The 22,795-nt window shown below is 54.1% G+C and overlaps 2 protein-coding genes across 2 annotated transcripts in view; one reads left to right on the top strand and one right to left on the bottom strand.

Moving 5' to 3' along the window:
• The window catches only part of CUNH7orf50 (chromosome unknown C7orf50 homolog), a 128,884-nt gene that overhangs the window by 24,528 nt on the left and 81,561 nt on the right, over window positions 1-22,795 (top strand). The gene's annotated exons all lie outside the window — the stretch shown is intronic.
• GPER1 (G protein-coupled estrogen receptor 1) lies at window positions 17,365-21,829 on the bottom strand. Its single transcript, XM_034988224.1, has 2 exons — window positions 21,746-21,829; window positions 17,365-19,600 (listed from the first exon to the last, which is right to left on the bottom strand). The coding sequence occupies exon 2, from the start codon at window positions 19,365-19,367 to the stop codon at window positions 18,189-18,191; it is 1,179 nt and encodes a 392-aa protein (XP_034844115.1). The 5' UTR covers window positions 19,368-19,600; window positions 21,746-21,829; the 3' UTR covers window positions 17,365-18,188.

Raw genomic sequence — 22,795 nt, 5'->3', positions numbered from 1 at the left:
CTAAGAGAGAGGTGAGCACATGCCCAGTTGGGCACAGTGATGTGTTGCCGGGGAACCCAGGAGGGCAGGTCAGAGGGAGAGGAGGGAAGGTGGAAGAAGGGCAGTATTTGAAGATAAAATGGCTGAGAAATTTGTGGTGTAGATGACAGCGTGAATATCAAAGAGGGGTGCATCCAGTCCCAAACTCACACGCGGTGTGCTGAATAAACCAGCCGGGCTGCAACATGGGAGCGAGCGAGCCACCAGAGAAGCAAGGCTGGCTTCCAGGGCAGGAACGGGCTTGCTGAGCCCCACCTCTGCTGGGCTGGGGGCCTGGGGCCCGGACGGGCAGCTTCCCATGCTGATGCCACGAGTCCCAGCAAAGGGGAGGCATGAGGTCGTGGCTGCCTAAAGCTGAGGCAGGAGATGGGAGATGTGTTTCACAGGGCGGACACGGCGGATGCAGCGGATGACGGGAAAGGTCTCCGGGAGTTCTCAGGCATCTACAAGTTGTGAACCAGCAGTGTTCTTTTAGTGGAAAACTTGGCTGGGGAAAAAGATGAAAAACAAGGACAATCCTGGTATCTTTTCTCCGTGAGACTCTGCAGTGCAGCCTGGGAATGATCCGGGGACGCGCTCTAGCGGGCTGTGGAGCGATGGTGCGCGGGGAGGGCCGGGCACGCACAGACGGCTGCACATCTGTGTTCTCACGGCCAGTGCACACGCCACCTGCTGTCATTCTTGGCCACTGGCTCTCCCCACCTCCCTCCTCCTGCCGGCCCGTGGCAGTGGGGAGCAGCAGATCATCCCTCCCCTGCAGAGGCTGGTGGCAGCCACTGACCCGGGGCCCTTGCCCTTCAGGGCTGGGGGTTGGGGGCGCTCTAGTCTGGCTCCCTGCGGGCCGTGCACTGTGACTTGATTCCTCTTCACTGTTCCTCCACTTAGCTGTCCCTGGACGCTACAGTGGCAGCGTGAGGGAGGGGCCTGTGCCTTCAGATGCCACGGTCCGGACCCCCTCTCCCCACGTGGGACTCTTCTGCACTTGTCAGGGACACCCTGGATCTGACCACTTCCACCCTGTCCTCCTTCCTTCATGGCTCTTGGAGCTCTCTAATGCACACGGTGCTTCTCACCGCAAGCAGCTCACCGCTGAAACCTTGTGGTGGCCTCCAGCCCTCCATCTCCCTGTGTCCATGCTTTTCAGCCTCTCCTTCACCCTCTGGCCACATGTCCCAAGGACAGACAGCATCTGCTCACTCATCACCCTCGCCCCCAGCACACAGGAACGTGGCAGGCACTCGCCTGTTTCTTGACCGGCTCGTTTCTGGAGACTTCGTTCTGGCTGTGGTCTGGATTGTCCACGACGCCCAGGCACACGTTGGGGGAACAACTCACTTGCCTGTCTTTGCAAAGGAGAGAGAGTTCGGTAGTGTCCCGCAGGGGCTGGGGCACCTGCGTCTGCGCCGCGCTGGGGCTTGGGGGCCTCTGCTCGCTGCCTGAGGTGGTGGTGCTGCCCGGGTCTCCGAACACCCAGGAACGAGAAAACAGGCCGTTTCCAATAGGTGCACGCAGTGTTTGCCCTGGGAAAGCTTTGTTTACTGGACAAATCGCATCAAAACAGTGAATAAGGAAACTTGACAGAGGAAGCCCCCCCCCATTCCACCCTTCTGACATCCAGTGTGTTTCCTTTTTTTTTTTTTTAAAGATTTATTTATTTATTTGAGAGAGAGAGAGAGCGCGCACATGCGTGCACGCGCAGGGGGAGGGGAAGAGGGAGAGGAAGAGAGAACCTCAAGCGGACTCCACGCTGAGCGCAGAGCCCAACACGGGGCTCGGTCCCACGACCCTGAGATCACGACCTGAGCTGAAACCAAAAGTCGGGCGCTCCACCAGCTGCACCAGGGAGGCGCCCCTAGCGCGTTCCATTTTTAAGTGTCCCTGCCATTCCTAAGATACCGATCTGAGGATGTGTCTCTCCCACACTTGAGCTCTTCATGCACACTTGATTTATACATGGCCGTTTTTCATACCATTCTTAACTTAATTTTTGAAAATAAAGCCCCCCAACCCACACTTTATAAAAATAAAACACACCCATGGTGAAAATTTTCAGAAAACATGGAGAAGTTGAGAGAGAAACGTTTGGTACGTTAGCATATTTGTAAGTATTTTTAAAGACATGGTTGGCTTCCAGGAGGGTGCACGTCGCTCCATCACACAGTTTGTGAGGTAAGGATCACAGTCTCACCCTCAAGTAGTCCTTTTGCCATTTTGGAGACTGAGGCACACTCCACCCAGCCCTCCGGGGTTGGACGGCTCCGTCCTGCTTTCCTCGAGGGCCAGCATTGTCACTCCCTTGTCCCAGACAGCCCTGGAGGCCCGAGGCTGGGACTGTCCTCTCCTTGCCTAGGAAAGCAGAGCCGGCCGGGAACCTGGTCTCTTGAATGAATCTCTGCTTCAGTGGCTTGGTTTTTGTTTTTTGGGTTTTTTTCTTCTTTTTTCTCTTGGCTTTAGAAGGGGGTTGTCATATAGTCTGTGCCTTGAAACTTTCCGTCCTGGTGTACATTGGGAGTTTTAAAGCTTATGGGAGATTCTGCCCCAGAGGTGCCAGGAGCTGACTTGTGACATGCGCATGCTCTTGTCCGGCTGGTTTTGCCCATGACCACCAGGCCATCCCCTTCATCAGAACCAATTTTCTTCTGTTTGTTTGCACGTATTCATAAAACAACGTGCAGAAGTGGGGTGCTTCCTGCCTTGCCCCTTCTTCTGCTGGAATTATCTGCACTTCCTGGCTGTTCAAAGGAAGCCACTAAATTTATTGTTTCCAGTTGAGTGGATGCTACATTTACTTAAGGAAGCTTATTTCATTAGAACCTTCACTAATGTTCATAAGAAAGATTAGTCACTGGCTAATCAGACAATGTACAGAAGGCAGTTCTCCAGTTTTTGGGTCTAAAATACCAGAATGGGCAGATTAGGCTGAATATTTGTTCAATCTTTTTAAAATTATTTTTGTAATGGTATGAAAAGATTTCCCAGGATGAAGTATTCACAGCTGGGAAAACAGTTGCTGCTTTGAAGATGGTTTTCCCAGGCACAGAGCTCATGTCTCCTGCTGTTAGGAGTATAAACAGTGTCTAGTTTAAACTTGCCATTCTTTTGGTAAGTTTTAATGGCATAGGATGGTCTTTTTCCGGCTGAGCTGCATGGTCCTCTCTCAGGAATATACTTTTATGAACCTGGAGGAAGCCATACTGCAGTTTGCCCAGATACATAAGTAAATGCGGTTGCGAAGGTGTGGATATCAGACTTCCTAGGTATTTATTAGTTCTTACTTCATGCTGATGGGCTAAGAATCACAGTGGAGGTCGAGGGCCTGGCTCACAGTGACCATCAGGTTGATCGGGCGATGCCGTCCTTACCTCCCTGAAGCCTCCATTGGTCCCAGAGCCCTGCACATTCTCCAGGACTAAGCATGGCTGCCACCTGAAGCCAGGCACGCTGCCCCACCGGGCCAGCTGGCCGGGTACCAGATCGTGGTTCCGGGGCAGGATGGATATGTGTGACTGCAGGACATCAGCAGGCTGGAATGAATGTCCGGGTGCCGCCATTGGGAATACCGCAGATGGAGCATGGCGCTCGGGGTGCAAGATGGGCTCCATGACTGTTATGGGAAGGAACCAGAAAGTAGGATCTGAGCATGAGGTTTACGCACATGTATCAGGGTGTAGACCGACCCCTTTAACACGGAGATCCCAAGACTCAGTACCTTAAGCAGGCAGGCTACATGTTTATTCCAGAGCCCAGGGGTGAGTGGCCCAGGCCTGGGTTGTCCAGGCACCTGCGCCTGGGTCATCTTACTGCTCTGCCCCCGCTGGTGTGCTGTCCCTGCTGTGTGGTCAGTGGTGGCTCACCGTGCTAGTGTTTTGGTTCTGGGGCAGGGGACAGATGGAGTGGGGCCAGTGGCCTCGTCTTCACGGAGGAGATGACCGGGAAGCCTCAGGCTGCCCTCTGCTCACGCTCTGCTGACCCCACCTTAGTCATCGGCTCCTGTCTGGCCATGGGTGAGGCCTTGACTGTCATCTCCAGCTGGGCAGCCAGGAGCCTGGTCGAAACCTGGGGGCTCTGTCCCTGAAAGCAGGAAGGGGAGAATGGGCCCCGGGGGAGTCTGTCATGGGCGCGATCACCTCATTGTCAAGTTCAGGGAGGAGGGCTGTGGGCAGCGCTTAGTGTTAGGGGCTTGCTGGCTAGACCTGGGTTGCAGCAGGGCAGTGGGCTGGGGTGTGGCCTGGGGCACCAGCTTCTCTCTGATCACTGTCAGATGGAGGTCATGCGGGGGTGGTGCAGGGCGGCCATGAGGATGCCGGAGGCGGTGGATTGAGGGGTGACATGGCACCTGCCGCCAGTGAGTGCTGAAGAAGCGGTCGTCGCTCCTTGCTTGTTGGAACAAGTGGTACACACAAGGACACACCTCCTTCGGGGAGGGTGGCATTAATGTGTGGGCAGCATAGGCACGATTTGAGTGAATCTCTCATTTGCTCAGGGCACTTTTATGAATTGGTGTTCCGTTTACGTTTTACTGTAAAGGCCGGTAGGTTCTTAGTAGAGTCTGGCTGTGGGATCAGACCCCCTCCTGCTCCCCCTGCCCCCTGACCCAAGGCAGAGTGACCCCTCTGTGTCCCAGCATCGCGTCTGAGAAGTCGGGGTGATCGCGCACCAGCTCGAGGGGGCAGTAAGAGTACCTGAGACCGCACACAGCAAACGCGTAGCACGGTGCTGGCCTGTGGTAGGCTCTCAGTACCTGGCGCTGTGATTTGTTCCTTTAACCGAGTAATACATGAAAACGGGGTCTGGATTTCATACGTCTCAGATTTCACATCAGGAAGTCAGGCTTCATGAGCAGTTTTATCGGCAAACTTGTGATGGTATAGCTGCACTTGGGGAGTTGAAACACGAGGGATGATCTGTGCGACTGAATGATGACAGCCTTCCCAGCCTCGGGATGCCATGGTGACCACGTCTGTCTCTGTGCCGACATGTCCTAACGAGCACTGGTAGCACCTGATGCCGGATTTCTGCCTTCGCACGTGTGGGGGGCAGATGGCGGTGTCTCACAGAGCGGCTTCTGCTTCTGGCTGACGGTCCCTCATGAAGTGCAAAGACTGGGTTGCGTGGCCGCTCTGTGAGGGTAGACTGTGTTGAAGGAGCTTAGCCATTCCCGAGGACCAGACACGGGTCACGTGTTTTATGTCGGCAGCCACGAGTGCCTGCCTCTCCCAGTGGCACGTGGTATCTGCCATCGTTTTCAGGATGGAGGGGTCTCTCCGCCATGCCAGATGGAGCGGGCGGTGTGCTCCCGGAGGGCAGGCTTGGGGGACCCTAGTCAGCCAGGACGTGGGTGATGCACAGGGGAGTGTTGACGAGCCTGAGAGCGAGTGTGCGTGCACATGCGTGTGAGTGCTCACACATCCCCATGTGCATGTGTGTATGCTCGTGTGTGTGTGTGAGGCTCCGCTCTCACAGAGCGCCCTGGCACTGCGCGGCCACGTTCACGCGCGAGTTTGTGTCCTCCAGGCCCTGGCTGAGCAGTGCTCCTGGCCCGAGAGCCTGGGGCTGCGCCTTGCTGTGCAGGGCCTGACGGCGGTCAGTTGTTCTCGAAGCTGCAGCTCGTCCCCAGGCCAGGCGAAGACGCAGGTGTTGCCGAGCAGCTGGGCTGCAATGTCGGTGCTGGATGCACGGGCCGCCTGGCGCCCTTACCCTGCTCTTCGGGCTAGCAGGGTTGCTGCCAGCATGTCTGAAGAGGAATCATATATTTGTAACTTGGAGCAGAGGGTGGAGATGTTCCCGAGCATATAAACTGAGTTTCCCTGTAGTATGTATTTTGTAGGGAAGAAATTCAAACCTGTGGTATTTTCTGTCTTTCCTGCTGCCCCCGCATCCTCTTAAAACAAACACCCTCAGCTCCCACATTGGCAGCTTGTGCAAGTAAACCCTCTGAAAATTAGAACTGTCCTGGGTTCACACAGCCTTATGGCACTTTGGTTTTAAAAAGAAAATAGAACTTTTTTCAAGAAAAACAAACAAGGAGGATTGTACTTTGAGAAAGCAGACCTGGAGTGCTCGTGTCTGGGCAGGGCATTCGCTTGAGTAGTAAGTGGCCTGTTACTGAACCCCAGGAGCCACACGGCTCGAGCTGAGTCTGGGGACAGAATGAACTCAGGGGACCGGCCCTGGAGCCGGTCCGCCGGCAGCCAGCTAGGGAGAAGGAGTTCACTCATCTCCAGCAGGCAGGTCCTTCCCTCAGGATAAATTGTTTATAGAAAATGCAGTCTTGGGGCACCTGGGTGGCTTTGTCGGTTAAGCATCCGACTCTTGATTTCGGCTCAGATCATGACTTCAGGGTGTGGAGCCTGCTTCGGATTCTCTCTCTCCCCCACCACCCTCCTCTAAAAATAAAATAAAATAAAAAACAAATAGAAAATGTAGTCTTTTTTTTTTTTTTTCTCAGTTTTTGTATTCATTACTGGTGGACTAATCTGTACTTAAGAGTTTTTAAGGCAAAATTGTACATCTCTGGAGCTTAAGGGAAGCAAGAGGCCAGAAATGTTTCTAGGTGTTTGTAGGGGAATGAACTAATGTAAGCTTGATGGGGTGGCTGGGTGCAGAGAGGCTCGGCTTGTGGGGGTCCCTGGGCTTGCAGGGGGTTGGAGCAGCGCCGGTGCCCCAACCCCAAGGAGGGAGCCAGGAAACGCGGGGAAGCAGTCAGTTCAGGGCGGGGAAGGAGCTGGGTAGCACAAAGGCTGCATGTTTCTGTCTCTTCTCCTGACTTCCCCAGCCCGTCCTCCTGCCTGTCGACCCCCTGCATACATACACCTCTTCTTTCTTCTCAAGTTTGCCCTTTTAGGGGAGACTTCTTCTCTCCAGATGGTGTTTTGAGGCATGGAGGAGATGATGCTCCTCTTCTTTGTTGAAGTTTCTAGTTCAGTGTCTCGTGTCATCAACGTCCTGTCTGATCTTAGCCTTTACCCGACTTAACCTTTAAGAACAGGAGCATGGAGTGTGGGGTGGGGTTTGCAATGCTCCTTTGCTTTTACTGAGGAAGTAAGGCCGTTTTAGCCTGGGGGCTGGTAGTGACTCTTAGTGAATTCTCATTTGAGCCTCTGGTCTTAAACTGAGCAGCTGCAGGTTTCATTTACGGCTGCGGATCACCGGACTCTGTGGTGGACTCCTTCCCTCCTGTTCCTCCTCCCCCTTCCCTTTTTATTTTGAGATACACAAGTAGGGGGTACGCACAGCTTAGAGGAGGCCACAGACAGCTCAGGACAGAGGACCACGCCGGCTCTTCCTGTCGTCACCTCCTTGTTTTTCTCCAGAGTTGTGTTGCTCAGGTGTTCTCCCAGTATGCAGTTTGCTTGTGCTTGTATTGAGCTTTATGTGGATGCACTTGCATTATGCGTGTTTTGTTTTGTTTTGTTTTTTAGCTGAACTTTATTGGTTTTCGTTAGCCGTGCGCTGCTGTGTGGCTCTGGAGTGTACATTTTTTCTGTGTGTGAATATACCATGGTTACCCGTTATTCCGGTGGTGGTCATTTGACTTGTCTCCAGGTTTTGGCAATTATAAACAATACTGGGATCAGTGCGTTCACACGTGTGTCCTGTCACACGTGTGCACATGTTTCCCTGGGGCTGTATACCTAGTTGTGGAATTGCAGGGTCTTGGGATTGGTGGACCTTCATCTCCACTAGATAAAGCCGCAGCATGGCTGTCTATTGCTATGTAACAAATTAGTACGAAATTCAGTGGTTTAAAATAACCAGGTTTGTGTGGATCTGGGTCTGGGTGGGGCTTAGCTGGGTCTTGGGGCTCAGTCTCTCTCAAACTGCTGGTGGGGTGTGGCTGGGGCTGTGGTCTCACCTGAAGGCCCGATGGGGCTCCGGGCATGGGCATCTGCATCCACCCTCTCTCCCCAGCTATAGGGAGGATTCATCCTCACTGGCTGTTACGCCAAGGGCCTTGCTTCCTTGCCGGCTGTTGGCCAAAGGCTGCCCTCAACGCCTTGCCATGTGGGCCTCTCCGTGGGGAGCTCACGGTATGGCACTTGGCTCTGTCAAAGTGGGAGAGAAAGAGAGGGCACACAAAGGAACATCATGATCTTTTATAGCTGGTCTCGAAGGTGATTTTCCATCAATTTTGCTGCAGTCTCTGGGTTAGAAGCATGTTGCAGGGTCCAGCCCGCACACAAGGGCATGGCTGTCGGGACGTGGGGACCCTTGGGACCACTGGAGAAGCAGCCTGGCACACCCCCAGTGACCTCTCAAAAGTGCAGACCCAATGACGTTCCCACAGCAGCAGACGAGAATTCACGATAGACCTTTTTTATAGCAGTTAGTCTCGTCAGACTTTTAGAAATATTGTATGTTTGAGTAACATCTCATTGTGGGCTTTTAATATTTTGATGGTTTCGTATTTAGAGGAAAAATTGCCTCGGAATAAAAGGCAAAGATCTGAACTACCCAGCTTCAAAGCTTTTGGGAAATGCATGCACTCTGTGCTGGAAGACCTGGGGCCTGGTGCTTGGCTGCCTGCTGTCTGAGCTCCCGCGCTGGCCTCCTGAGTGACTCGGTTCCAGGTGCAGGTGCTGCCACTCTGACATGCAGCCCCAGCACAGAGCCCTCAGACCCCAAATCGCTTCCCACTCAGTGTCCCGCTTGGACGTCCAGCGGGGAACTCAAGACGTAACTGAGACTCAAGTCCTCGCTCTCCCCAGAGCCGTTCACTCAGCCTTCCCCTGACAACAGCGCTGCTCCAGTTGCTCAGGCAAAATGCTTGTATTTGTTCTTTCTTACTCTGGTAAAATACACGTAACATAAAATGGCCCATCTTCACCACTCTCAGGGCACAGTTTGGGGGCACCGAGCACATCCATACTGCTGTGTAGCCGGCTCCCCGTCCGGCTCCAGAACGTTCCATCCCCGCGCACGGAGACCCTGTCTCCGTGACGCACGGACCCTACCGTCTACCCTCTTTGTCCGTGAGTCTGACGACTCCGGGTCCTCGCACGAGGGAGTCCCCGTGCGTGTCCTTTCCTCTTTGTGTTTGTCTCTTGATGCCGGCTGCCTCCCCCACCCCCATCCAGTCCGTCGGCGAGTCCTGGCGACTTCAGCATATACCAGAGCCCGGCCACATCCTGGCTCAGGCCCTCACCCTTCCCGGTCTTCCTTACCTCCTCCCTCGGGGCTGCTCTGAGCGCTGCCGTCGGTCAGCGATTTCCAGCGGCAGTCCCACTCAGGTTCGGACCTGGGGGTCCCGTTCCCCTCTGCTGTATTCCACACTGCGTAGATGTTCGGCATTCCGTTGAGGAAACTCTCCTCTTTTCATCTTCTCAGGTTTTATCATGAATTTTGTCTAGTGCTTTTTCTGCATCAGTTGTGATTTTTCATGTGATTTTTCCTCGGCCTGTGTACTACGGCATGCGAAACTGAGGGGTCCTTGAACGTTGAACCCGCCTTGTGTCCTCTGTGGTCCCAGTAGCTAGTGACATTTGCGTGGTGCTGAATTCTGTTGCCTGCATTTTAAGGACTTTTGCATCTGTATTCACGAGGAACACTGATCTGCAGGTTTTTTTGTACTGTCTTTGATTTTGAATCAGGGTATTTAGTGTCAGTTCTTCTTATAATGTTTGGTTAACGTCAGCAGTGAAACCCTCTGGGCCTGGAGGTTTCTTTTTCAGGGGCTTTTACATTGTGGATTGAGTTTCCTCAGTAGTTACGGTGCTCTTGAAATGATCTATTTCATACGACTTGGAGATTGTGGAAGTTTGTGCTTTCGGAATATTCGCTCTACTTCCTGTTTCTTTTTATAGTTTTATGTTCCCTGCAGATATTTTCAAGTTTGATGCTTGTTTCTCTAAGTGCGATAAGCAGTTGTTTGAGGCGTCACACGTGGTCTTCCAGCGTGGAGCCCGTCGGCATCCGTGCGTCGGCCGCTGCTCTCGCTGCGTCCCCGGCCGTCTTCCCGCTCCTCCCGGTCACCGCGCTTCAGAAATCTTTCCGGGCATTTCCGCCGCCTGGGATGGCCGTGTCCTCCCGGAAGCGTATGTCGGCTCCTGCAGCGGGTCTGGGGTGCGGCAGACGAGCACCACCTCAACGCCTGCCCCAGGCTGGCTCCCCAGCCCCCCGTCGCAGGGCAGCTGTGCGCTCCTCGGCACTGAGGGCGTCTGGTCTCTAGCCTGCCGTACATACAGTGCACACACATGTGTGTGTGTGTGCGTGTGCACTTGCAGGGGTGGGACGAAGGCGATACGGGGCTCGGGCCACCAGTGTGTCAGCTGGGGGTAGTTCTAGCGCAGCCTTTTGCAGCCTCGGCTCACTGTGGGCCACGTGGGGTGACGGGTGCCCTCCGGACATTGCAACTCCCCTCCCCTATTTCCTGCTTTCTTCTAGAAACTGGTCTGGGCGCCTCCCCGCCCCAATGCCTTCAGGTTTCCTGTGTTTTTAAGGTGTAGAAATGATGTATGTGGCCTGATCGAGCCGCGTCCACTGTTACCGGGGGCAGGTTGATGGGGCCACCTGGCGGATTTGGGTATTTTCCTTCCATCCGGTCTTTGAGCCCAGGGGATAGACTGCAGTCCCTCTGGGGCAGTTCTGTGCAGTGACTTCGTGGGCAAGAGCCTTCTGCTTTTTCACTCTTCAGAGGAATCGGGACTCTGAAGGGGCCTGCTCTGATTTTCTTCATTTGGGGGAATTTACATTTTTGAGTCCGCAAAGGGAAAAGCTGTGTTGTTTGCTGAAGACTGAGTGTCCTGGGCGGGGCTGTGTCTCCGACCTCTCCTGCTGGCTGCAGGAGTTGGCTGTGACCCTCCTGGGAGGGCCTGGCCTCCTGGGGTGGGGGGTGGGCACTGAGCACTCACTCGTGCTCCAGGTGACCATTCAGAGCCACATTGAGGTGCTGAGAGCCGCCGCTGGGGTCTTCCTTCCTCTGCGTAGCAAGTGCTTCCCGCAGAGCCTTGTTCTCGTTGCTGTGGGGTCTCATACAGCCCCCTGCTCCCAGAGCTCAGGTCCCAGGAGAAGGGGGCCGGGAGGCAGAAGGTGGGCGAGCACATTAGGAACTCTCCAGGCAGGGGCAGGAGGAAGGAAGAAGGCGCAGGAACTTGTAAGGGACTTCCTGTCAGTAGATGTCTGCATTCAGCAGAACCGGCCCCCCCCCCCCCCCGCGAGAGACTAGGGGACGTGGCCTTTTCTGATACTAACTGGCATCTTTCCAGGACTCCCTACAGCTGATGTCTTGTGATAAGTTTTAGATTGATTCCACCCTGGGATAAAGGCCTAGAATTACAGTCAGGTTTGATGCACTTTTGTTTTGTGTTTCTTTGGCTTTTAAAACCCTTGTTCCCAGACGAGAACCCCCGCCCACTGGACAATGGCAAAAACCAGATTAACTCACAGCTGCCAACACTTTTCTGCCGACACAGAACTGGGTGTGGAGGTGAGGCCTGAGGCCGTGCACATGCTCACTGGCCTGGACCATTCATCGGGGAGGGCGGGAGCCTTGGATGGGGCTGTGCCAGGCCTCGTGTTCCTGGAAGTGGGTACTGTGTCTGTCCCTGCCTTGGCGGGTCCCCCTGTGGCTGTCCCGCTGTCTTGGACAGGGCCACCCCACTTATCTGGGACTCTTCTATCTTTGGCAAGGGCTTGCTGACTGATGGTGGCTGCACCGTCCTGTAGGTTGTCCTGTGGATAGAATGGGGTTGGGTAGGGCACTCGGGAGGGTGGGAGGGAGGGAGAGGCTGGGACCTGGTGGGCATTTTACCCATGACACCACCCTCCTCCCTCCTTCCCTTCCAGTTTTTGGCGACTGCTGGGCGGCTGACCCCCGACCCGCCAGAAGCTGCGAAGGTGGAGTGCTCACCGATCAGATCCACAGCAGGCTTCGGCCTCAGTGATGGGTCGTGTGAAGAAGCGCAGGCTTCTCTTCCCTGGCTCAGGTGATGAGCATGGGTGCAGGGATGGACCTCGGTGCTCAGACAGCTCACCTGACCTGAGAGGAGAAACAGGGACATGATGGGTGTCATGCATCTTGAGCCTCCGCTTGCCCAGGGGGGGGCTCTGTCCCAAACAGAAGGTGCATAGTCCAGGTGTGGGTAAGAATAGGTCTGGTAAGGAAGCCTCTGTTTGCTAGGGTCCTGAGCAGCTGGCCCTGTGAAGGTGCCCCAGCACAGTACGCAGCAGAGAGGTGGCCATTGACCTGCTTCCTTTCTGAGCTGGAGGCTGGAGAGTCAGCCTCGGAGACTGGCGCCCTCGGGCTGCTGGCCCTGCCTGACCGGCCTGGCCACTCCTCTCAGCCCTTAGTAAATTCAGCCTTACTTCTTTTTTTTTTTTTAAGATGATTTATTTATTTATTAGAGAGAGAGAAAGAGGGAGCACGAGTTGGGGGAGAGAGAGAGGGAGAAGCAGGCTCCCTACTGAGCAGGGAGCCCTACGTGGGGCTCGATCCCAGGACCCTGGGTTCATGACCTGAGCTGAAGGCAGATGCTTAACCGACTGAGCCACCCAGGTGCCCCTTCAGCTTTACTTCTTATTCAAGTTCTGTTGGTCTGTTTTTAATTTGCCAGCATGTCAGAAGACACCCCAAATGCTCAGTTTCCCACCATGGAAAAGAAAGTAAAGCCTGAACTACATGGCAGTGTGCAAGGAGAGAGTGTTCGTTAGGAGAAGGCAGCTTCTGGGACCCTGGGTGGATCAGCCTTCCCATTGGCAGGTGTTCCTGGCACCTGTGAAGCGCCCGGTGGGTGGAGGGAAGAGCGCCGGCAGACCCCGCACTGCCTTGGAGGGCACCGAGTGGTTTTACAGGTGCGAGCCCGTGTCTGAGCAGGGAAGAACCGCTGTGGGAACACATGACCGGGGGGGGGGGGGGGGGGGTTGTTTTTAAACAGCAGCTTTCTTTGAGACGTAATTTACGTAATGCAAATTCACCCTTTTAAAGTGTGTACTTAGTGGTTTTCAGTGTATTCAGAGTTATTTGACTGTTAACCACGATCTAATTTTAGAATATTTTCTTCGCCCCCCCCCCCCCCCCCCCCCCCCCCGGAGAACCCTGGTTCCTGTTAGTGTCCCTCCCCATTCCCCCGGCCCCTGCGCCCCCTGCCTGCTTCTGGTCGTTGCAGATGGGCCTGCTGAACAGAGTCATAGACCACATGGCCCTTCACGTCTGGCTTCTTTCTCTGAGCCTCAGGTCTTCAGGGTTCGTCCACGCCGTGGCAGGTGTCTGTGCTTCATTCCCTTATGTGACCAAATAGGATCCCATTGTGTGGCCAGACCATCATCTGTTGGCGGCTAGAACATCAGCTGTTGGTGGGCCTTTGAATTGTTTTTACCTCTTGGCTATTGGGAATGGTGCTGCTGTGAGTAATCATGTACAAGTTTTTGTTTGAACACCTGTTTCAGTTCTTTTGGGTCTATACCCAGGCCTGGAATGGACATTCTGCACCTTTTGTCCCATTTGCTTTGACATTTGTGTGCATGCTTGTCCTCAGTCTGCGTCTTTCTGTGGATATGCCCCAGCCATGAATACTGAATTGTGTGTTTTCTTAGAAGAAGAGCATTATTTCATGTACCGCGGGACAGCTCTCAGCACCAAGCAGTTCCTCCTGTCCCCTGGCCCCATAACAGTATCCTTGCAGCATTTCCTTCTAGCAGAACGTCCTGTTGAGGGTCACATGCTGCACTGAGTTGCTTTATCTCTTTACCCTGTCTTAATTTGGGACACTCCCTCTGCCTTTCTTTGTCTCTTTGACGTGACGTTTTGGATCATTACCCCATCCGCATTTTGGATTTTCTGATACTTCTTCCTGTCCAGGTTGAGGTCACAATCCCAGATAGGACATGGAGACGTCGTGTACTATTTGGGGTCCACATCTGGACCACCCTTGCCCATGGGAGTTCCTTGTCGGCTCTCCGTGAAGGGCCGTCCCGTCTCTGTGATGTGGTGCCTGTCTCCCTGACACAGAAGCAGCCGGCCGGCCGGCCGGCCGGACGGGACGCACGAAGCCTCTACAGATGTCCTGCTCCATCAGGTGTCCTGGGTTTAGCCTCCGTTAGGAATTCTCACCTGTCCCGGGCTTCGCTGAGACCGCCACAGTAGCCGCCCCCATCGCCAGCCCGTGGGAGCCCTCCGCTCCCAGGCAGGCAAGGCTCACTCACTCTGTGTGACTGTACTCTGTTTGTTTATTTCTGCGTTCATTTCATTTACGTTATGTTTACCTGTATTCATTGCTGGAATGGACGCATGGATTCTTGTCTTTCAGTAGTCTATAATTGTCTTGATGCTGAATTTGGCTAGTGGGATCCCTTCAGGTAGGTCCCCGTGTCATTTTAATGTGACTCTGTCGTTCTCTTGAAGCTTTTCTTCATTCTGGGCTCACCTTGTACTCCTGCCCTGCCTGAAGTGGCCATTTCTCTGAGGAGCCTGGTTTCTTTTCAGGGGGATGGCCTGGGTGCTGCTGGGCCCATAGCCGCTCAGGCCCTTCCTGGCCTCTTGGAGCAGATGGAGCTAGAGAGCATAAGGTCACGCATGTGCACACACCGTGTGCCGTCCTGCACATATTCTTAGTTTAGAGATCTCGGGGTTCTCTGGACATCCCCAATTCCATCAACCCCGGGGCCCTCCCTGCCTGCCCTCCTCCCTTCCACGTTGCATCTCCTGCCGTCCGCTTGAGAACAACTGGGCTCAGTGACGAACATGCTCCATTCAGAATGTGTGTAGAAGTTTCAGGACTGCTTCACCCGTACCACCTTGAAAGACGAGAGGGCACGTCCCAGGGAGGCTGTAATGGCCCAAATGCCTCCACCCCTCCCAGGGGGATGCAGGGTCTGGGAAGTGTCACCCTCATAATCAAGAGTTAATTATTAAGCACAAAGAAAATTATTAAGTCCTATTCGGTGCTAGCACCAGTGGGTTTTGTGTGCTTCCAGCTCCGTACTTTTGAGCTCTTGGTGGGGTTAGAGCATCAGTGCCTGGGAGAGCCAGGCTACCAGGAAACAGCAAGGCAACCAAATGCCTTGATTTTATCTTGTGGTGTTCCTGACAAAATAATTAAATCAGCCTCCGCTCTCAGGCAAATGCTTCTGAGAATGGCCTGCGTTTGAATGGGCCAGGCAGCCTGCACACACAGGCTCCGTCGTCTCTGGCGCGGGCTCTAGGGTCTCGGGCTCAGAGAAGACTCCAGAGGCCGCCTGTCCAGCCTGGGCTAAGAATTCCTTTCTGTTGAGTCAGGATCTCTACCTTGCACTTGCCCTTCTAGTGACCGTCCAGTGGACTCTCTGGGGGAGTTCTGCTGCCAGTTTACACATCAGGAGATGGGCTTCGAAAGGTTAGAGGTAGGAGCTGTGTCTGGCCCTGTTGGACCTGTGCCCCGGGCAAGCACCAGCTGTGAAAGACCTGCTGGTGAGGCCGTTCAGGAGCAGGAGATGGCTGATGAGTGCAGGGCTGGCCTTTTCCGGCTCTCACAGCCATGTCCGCCGTGTGGATGACAGCCCATGTGGAGGGCTGCCTGGGGATAGGAGGTCCCTGCCCTTGACCGATGCTTTGGGGCTTTGGCCAGGCACAGTTCCTGCCCAGACATCTTTGGAGGGGCTCTCCATTCCACTCCTCCCTGCCCAGAATGTCCCGTCTGGTGCACCTTTGGGAAAGGATTGAGCCTGTGACCCTGATTGACCTCTTGATCCCCGAGTGCTGTAGAGGAAGGGACGTGGGCTTTGGAGACATAGGCTGTGGGTCAGTTCCTGGCTACCTCATTACCATTCAAGATTTCAAGCAGTTCAGGACTCTGAGTAATGGGGACAGTGTGTGCCTCATGGGTTTATTGGCAGGATCAGAGAGCAGGCCTGATTCCCTGATGTGCTGTCTGCCTCCCCACTCTTTCTCAAGAGCTGCAGCTAAACAGCCTGGGTCTCCAGGCTCTGTGTAGTCTTCAGACACCTCCCTGCCACTGCTTTTCACACTGGGAATGGTGCGTGTGTTTGATGAACCCTTGCACATAGTCAGATGCTCGCGGCTGGGGTGCCAGTCTGTGCATCCGCTCTGCAACTTGGAGTTGTCAGCACTGAAGTCAAAGCGGGGACTTGGTAAAGAGCAGGGTTTGCAGGCCGGGTCCTTGGCGTGGCCATCTGCTCTGACCAGGCCCTGGGCTGGGGCAGAGCCCATCCTGAGAAGCTGTTCCACGGGGGACTCAGAGGATACGTGAGGGAAGGCATCTTAGAACCTCTCCTGGCTTTTATAGGATGAGGTGCATCAATGCGGTGTCTGTACCTCACGTAGACTCGTGACTTTTGGAGGCTCTGGGGGGGCAGAGGGTGGAAGGAGGAGTCTTCCTTGGGAGTTGCTCCCCTCACCTCGGCTGCAGGGTGGGTGTCCTGCGACAGCGCCGCGGGCGAGCTCATGCGGCTACCCGGTAGCAGTGTTCCCCACAGCAGAGCTCCTAGCGCATGGGAACCGTCCTCAGCAGCCGGTTGGTTTTCCGCTCCTGCAACGGGGATGTTTGTTTGGAAAGTAAGTCTGAAGTGGGACTTGGGTGCTGGAGATGGCATTTCTGCAAGGTGACAGTTGGTCGACGCAAATATTTACTTGGGACGGATGCTCTCTTTCTTGAAGATTTGCACCCATAAACACCACTGAAACTTCAAATGGCTCATTTCCCTATTACCTAAACATTGTCTCGCCTCTCCCGCAGGAAGCCCTGCCTGTGTGAAAATCCTTGAGGGCCCCCTGTTCTGGGGAGGTGGGCCCCCTGAATGGAGCATGTGGGGCAGGAGGAGTGGGGTTCACTTTGATCCCGCCTCAGCCCGCATTGGAGGCCAGGGCTCCCCAGTCTCAGCCCAAAAGGGAGACCAGGGGTCCCCAGTCTTAGCCCACATTAGAGGCTGGTACCCCCAGCCCCAGTCCACACTGGAGGGCAGGACCCCCAGCTCCCGTGCATTAGAGGATAGGGCCCCCCAGCTGGCCTGTCTTGGAGGACAGAAGCCCCTCTGCCCCCCAGCTGCCTCGTGAGCACTCTGAGCTACTGCAGGCACCGTACCTGATGCTGATAGGACAGAGCCTTCCGGAAGAACCAGGGCATGTGGTGCATCTCCGTGATGCTTGCTCTGGCATGCAGGGTTGTGCAGCAGAGAGTCAGACATCTTGGAGATGCCAGGTGCGTGCCAGTGGCTGGGTTTAGACGTTGGTCCTATGAGGGAGCTCTGGCTGGGTCCTGAGCTTAGTGACGCCAGGGACGGGGGTTTCCTTGTGAGTAAAGACTGGTTCTGCTGCCGAGGCTCAAGGACCCCCACCCTGCTGCGCGCCACACCCCCCCCCCCCCCCCCGCAGCGAACAACTCAGAGAAGTGAGAATCAGGATGTGACTATGTTTTATTGAGAAAGGCTGGACGTTCTTAGCAATCACTAGTTTTTCTTTTGTACGTTTTAAGGAAAACTGTATACGTTGCCGTCATCTTTCTCCCCAGCCTGTTACCCCCATGGGCTCCTTCCCTGGTGGTGTAGGTGCAGAGACACCCACAAACAGGCAGCACTGGGCCGGCGACTCGGACAGCAGGGGGGTCTCTGGTTGCAGAAGAGCCTTCCAGCTGAGGTGGCCCGAGTGCTCAGGGTCACGCAGTCGCTGTCGGCGAGGGGCCGCTCTGAGGGGTGCGCCTGGGAGAAACGCTTCTCCATTCCCCTCTAACTCGAGTGCGCTTGTTAGTACGCATAATAAACCATAGGCCACAGACGTGGGGGATGGACCACAGTATCCAGTTCAGATCCGCTGAGTGTGTTCTGTCTCCCAAGGGTGGCAGATTTATGGCAGATCGACCTTGAAACTAAGGTCTTGCCTCCAAAATGTCTCCTTGGTTTTGCTTTCATTGGCCAACGTGAGAAGCATCCTTTGTTGTGGGGCACAGTGTGTGCAGAGTGGCCCCCATGCCCGGCGCCCGCTCACGCCAGCCCCACGCCCCGCAGCCGTGATGTGGGTGGGAAGCCCCAGTGCTGTGTGCTCGGCCCAAAGTCAGGGTGGCTTGCAGTGTGGGCTCCTCAGAGCCCACGTGTGCCCACAGCTGGGGCACAGGCGGGCTGGCAAGTTCTGACGGGGCTCAGGGCACGGTGTGGCCCAGCCCTTCCTCCCGCCTTGCCCTGGGGTGACACAGTGTTGGGCCTGTGCTGACACCGCTTGGCCGCCTCTATACGGCGCTGCTGAACTTCACATCCGACGGCTCGGTGCTGTCTGGGATGACTGCCTTCAGGGCAGCGTGGCAGAAACGGTTCAGAGCTGACATGTTGGTTTTCTGCTCAATGTACAGCCTCAGTTTGTCCCGAAAAGTCTCCCCCAGAAAGCTGTAGATGAGGGGGTTCAGACAGCTGTTGGAGAAAGCCGCCAGGTTGACGATGTGGCCAGTTAGCGGGTAGGCGTGGCGGAAAGACTGCGTGCAGGGAGCAGCTCCTGGCTGTGTGCGCTGCAGCAGGTGGACGCTGATGAAGACGTTCTCTGGCAACCAGCAGATGAAGAACACGAGGACCACTGCGAAGATCATGCGGAGGGCTTTCTGCCTCCTCGGGCGCAGGCCTCGGTGTTTGTGAGCTTTGATGAGCACCCGGACGATGAGCGAGTAGCACAGGCCAATGATGGCAAAGGGGATGATGAAACCCAAGGTGACTTCCAGCCACTGGATCTCCTTGACGTCTGCAAAGCAGAAGCAGACCTCCTCCGTGTGCTGCAGGTGCACCGCGGTGAAGGGCACCAGCGTGGCAGAGACAGAGGCCATCCAGATGAGGCCGCAGCTCAGCCTGGCGTGGTGCTTGGTGCGGAACAGGCTGGAGCGCATGGCCTTGGCCAGGGCGATGTACCGGTCAAAGCTCATCCATGTGAGGAAGAAGATGCTGCTGTACATGTTGATCTGCAGGAAGAGGGACATGAAGGTGCACAGCACAGTGATGTCATAGTACTGCTCGTCCAGGTTGAACACCTCAATCAGGGAGTCGGCCACCAGGATGAGGTCAGCCGCCGCCAGGTTGATAAAGTACAAGTCCGGGATTGTCATCTTTTCCCGGAAGCTGAGGTTCACCACCAGTATCAGGATGTTCCCCACGAAGCCGATGGGGAAGAGGAAGATGGTGTACAGGCAGGAGAGGAAAAGCCCAATCACGTACTGCTGGTGCTCGGAGAGCTCTCCTGTCTGGTTCGCCAGGACGGTGCCAGTGAGTGCGCGGGACAGGTTGAGCTCTGGGGGGGTGCTGTTGGAGGTGCCGGGGTGCGTCTCCATGCCCAAGGCGGGCACTGGGGAAGTCACATCCATATCCCCAGATGCACAGCTTTCACGGTTTGCCACACAGCAGAAATCCAACTTAAACGATAAATCCATCTCTAGAAAGAAAGGTGATGCTCTTTGAAGTGAGCCAGATGTTTGTAAGAGCAGAGCTCATCACAGGCACCACCGGAAGCAGTGTGGGTCTGTTTTGCAGAAAGCTGAGCAAATGGAGAAGGTTATCCATGTCCACACCGCGAGAGACTCTCTTTCTGGGTGTCTGCCGGGCGTCTGCTGGGCGTCGACTACAGTGTTCAGCGCCCACCGGATGGCGCTCACTTCCTGCGCACCTGAGAGAAGCATACAGAACAGGAGTAAGTCTTTGGTTCAAGTCTCTACGGCTTTCTGATGGCTTTCTGATGAGGACGGTCTCTGCAGCAGATGGCCACAGGGTGAGGGCAGGCACATGCGTGTGAAGGGAAGGCTGGGACTTGAGGTCCTTAGTGTCTCAGAGAGATGGTTGTCACTGAGCTGAGGAAGAAGAATTAAGTATAGAAAATGCCCCGTTTTCTGTCCCCAGGGCTCCCGGGCCGCTCAGTCTGACTGGAGCCTGGACTGTGAGTCATCCTAATGCGCGGTGGACGCCTATTTTTTAAAATAGTTGAATAGCAGGCTTATGAAGTAACATGGCTGTTGGGTATGGAAATCTCAGGAAAAGTACTATTTGCCAGCAGAGGAAATAAAATTTATTTCAGCAGCTGTTGGAAAGAGAACTAAGATGGGAAGGGAAAAACCCAGCTTCTCTGAAGATAGTGGACCCAGAATGCTTCGTGGAAACTGGAGCAGAATCTCTTACAATAAAACAGATAAAAGAAATCTAGTTTGTTTTTTTATTTTGTTTTTTTTGCTGACCTAAGCTTGGGTGCCCCAAATGAAACTTTTTTCATGATACGAAATGAGAGAGAAAAAATCATAAAAATGGTACTGGCTTTAGTAAATATTTATCCAATGTTTTCATAAATTATTGTAAAATCTAATATATTTTTGTAATGTTTGTAACCTAGAACCTGGGGGAAAAAAAAAGCCTGAGCAAAGCCCTTTAGACTTTTGCTGCTGACAGGTCTAGCCTACGGGGCCGTCCACCACGCCTGGCTCATCCGCGGTCTTGACAGGCGACTCAGCCAGGGTTCGCTGGGCAGCCGTGGTGGTATTTGGGCCGTCACAGCTGGGGAGGGGTGCCCTTGCATCGAGGGGGGGCCCGCCACAGAGGATGAGAGAGACCCCAAGGAAGCCGACCTGGCACATTAAAATGGACTTGAATTGTTTTTCTGTTGAGAGTTCTTGTTTTACCCTGTGAGATCATTAGGAGTCATTTTTGAAGTGTTGCCAAACCAGACTAGACATTTATTGAACAAATGCTTGAAAATACTGCTTAAAAAAAAAAAAGGCAGAAAAGCAAAAAAACATAAATCACAGCCTTAGGGTCAGTTATTATTTAAAAAATATTCAGTAAGCTTTGCTTAGCGGTGATGATAAGTTTATTAGTTATTTTGCATTTTTTTATTCATCTTTAGTAGATAGTACCAATTTGAACCACATAAATGTCATTGTTCCCAGATACTATCTGTAACGTTTAAAGCCTCCGTTTTTAATTTCTTTGTAAAAAGTGCTGCGAGTGCTTGTTTTGCTCTCTAAATGTGGAAACTTGGGGCCGTTTCCAGTGCTTCCAGAGGAAGACTTGAAGGTGAGGGGAGCCCACCACGCACACTCGTCCTGTTCCTGTGTTTGTCAAGATAGGCCGTGTGGAAAGAGTTTTAAAGCAAGTCCTGCACTTCTTTCCCATGTACATGAGTCCTTTGATCCTTGGCAAATACTGCTATTTCATAGCGGCCTAGAACCGACATAGGAAGTAGGGTGCGTTTCCTACCGCCACAGCACTCTCCTGAGTGTTGACCATGAATTTATAAAGATGAGCATGAAACAGTTTGGTATCGTTTTGTTTCACGTTTCCACTGCTTGTCTAGTTCTAGAAAACTAAAACCACATTTGTCAAATCTACTGGGTGTGTATCTTTGTGAAAGAATACTAATCCGCCCAGACGTGTGGCTTGGGCGAGTGTTTTCATTGAGTGACTGAAGAGCGGTACTGTAGACAGAGCCGTCTGATTGTCCTAATGCGAGACAGCCCCTTGCTTGAGCGAAATACAACAGAATACTGGATATTATTCTCGGCGTGCGTTACAGAAAGAACCTTTGTGCATAAGCCTCCCCAACTACAGTCACGCTGAGCTTATTAGAGCCATGTCTGGGTTCTTATGTGGAGGAGGGGGTCTGTAGCCTCCACGCCCCTCTCACCAGAGCGTGGCCTGTGTATCCCCGTCTGCATCCAGCTGTAAGCATAACATGTGGCACTTTACCCGAGACCACTGAGCCAGGTCCGCCTGGCGGTCTCCATCGCCCCCAACGCAGAACCAGGAACCCAGGATGGAGACTCACCTGCACCGCAGCCAGCCACCCCAACTTGGGCCGGTTCTGAGCAGACCCTTCCCCCGTCCCTTGGAAGGCTTGTCAGCCAGCCTCTGCAAACGTGCTCATGGCAGGCTGGAGGCGTAGCTGCAGCTCTCCCTCGGGTGGTGGGGATTCTGGACTTGGTTCCACCCGTCGAAGAATGCTGGAGTGGTGGTCCTGGGGAGGGAGGCCTGGTGCACGAGGCTGACCTGCCAGAATGCCGGTCATTGCTCTGGACACCGGGGCACTGCAGGCTTTATAGGCTTCCCAGGGCCGCCCATTGTGCTCTGCACCGCTGGACGGCCTCCTGAGAAGGCCAGCATTAACCATTTTTTTGCTGGCCTTTTTTCTCCCATACTGTGGCAGTGAGCTCGGTCCCACTACACATTTTTATGGAAGTTTCCAGATTTAACTGCTTTTCTTCACCCACTGATACAATTTTTTTTAAGCGTGAAAGCATGGGAAGTAGGTCTTGTGTACCTTTTAGATGATGACCCGTCGTCATTTGTTGGAACTGAAATGGTCTTGCTTGTTTTTAAAACTTAGCGCTGGATTTCCTAAGCCTAGAGAGTACTGTACTAATTATACTTAGAGAATTTAACCTAGGACTTTCACAAAAGCATTTCCAGAAAGAAATTTAAACCCCAGAAATAGCAGGTATTTGGGGCAAGTCCATTAGGAATCAGAGTTGTTTTTCTGCTCTCAGTGTTAGTCATGTCGCAGCGCTCCCCTTCCCTTTGCTCCTGAAACCGCCTGCGTGCACCTGTCCAGCAGGCGTTGGTGACTGACCCGAGAGGCCCCCTCCTCTTCCTCCCCGCCACGGCCGCGACTCTTGTGCGGTCGGGGTGGACTTAGTCCCAGTCCCAGGGACCCCTAGTGCCTGACCGTCCTGCAGGCAGCTGCTGTCTCCTGCCGCATCGGCGGGGTTTGGGAGTCACCATCGCCTGGGAGAAAGGCCGGCAGAGTCTGCACATCTGCAGGACCTGCCGGGTTCTGGCTGCTTGCGCCACGTTGTGCGGTGTTCGTGGACATCACCAC

The sequence above is a fragment of the Mirounga leonina genome, unplaced genomic scaffold (genome assembly GCF_011800145.1).
Source record: "Mirounga leonina isolate KUSES-001 unplaced genomic scaffold, KU_Mleo_1.0 Mir_454, whole genome shotgun sequence".
NCBI lineage: Eukaryota > Metazoa > Chordata > Mammalia > Carnivora > Phocidae > Mirounga > Mirounga leonina.
Note: the sequence above shows the minus strand (reverse complement) of the source record. Positions and strands in the feature narration are given on the sequence as shown.

Excerpts from the sequence above, each read along its gene's own strand:
- GPER1 (XM_034988224.1), bottom strand. The coding sequence starts at position 19,367 with ATGGATTTATCGTTTAAGTTGGATTTCTGCTGTGTGGCAAACCGTGAA.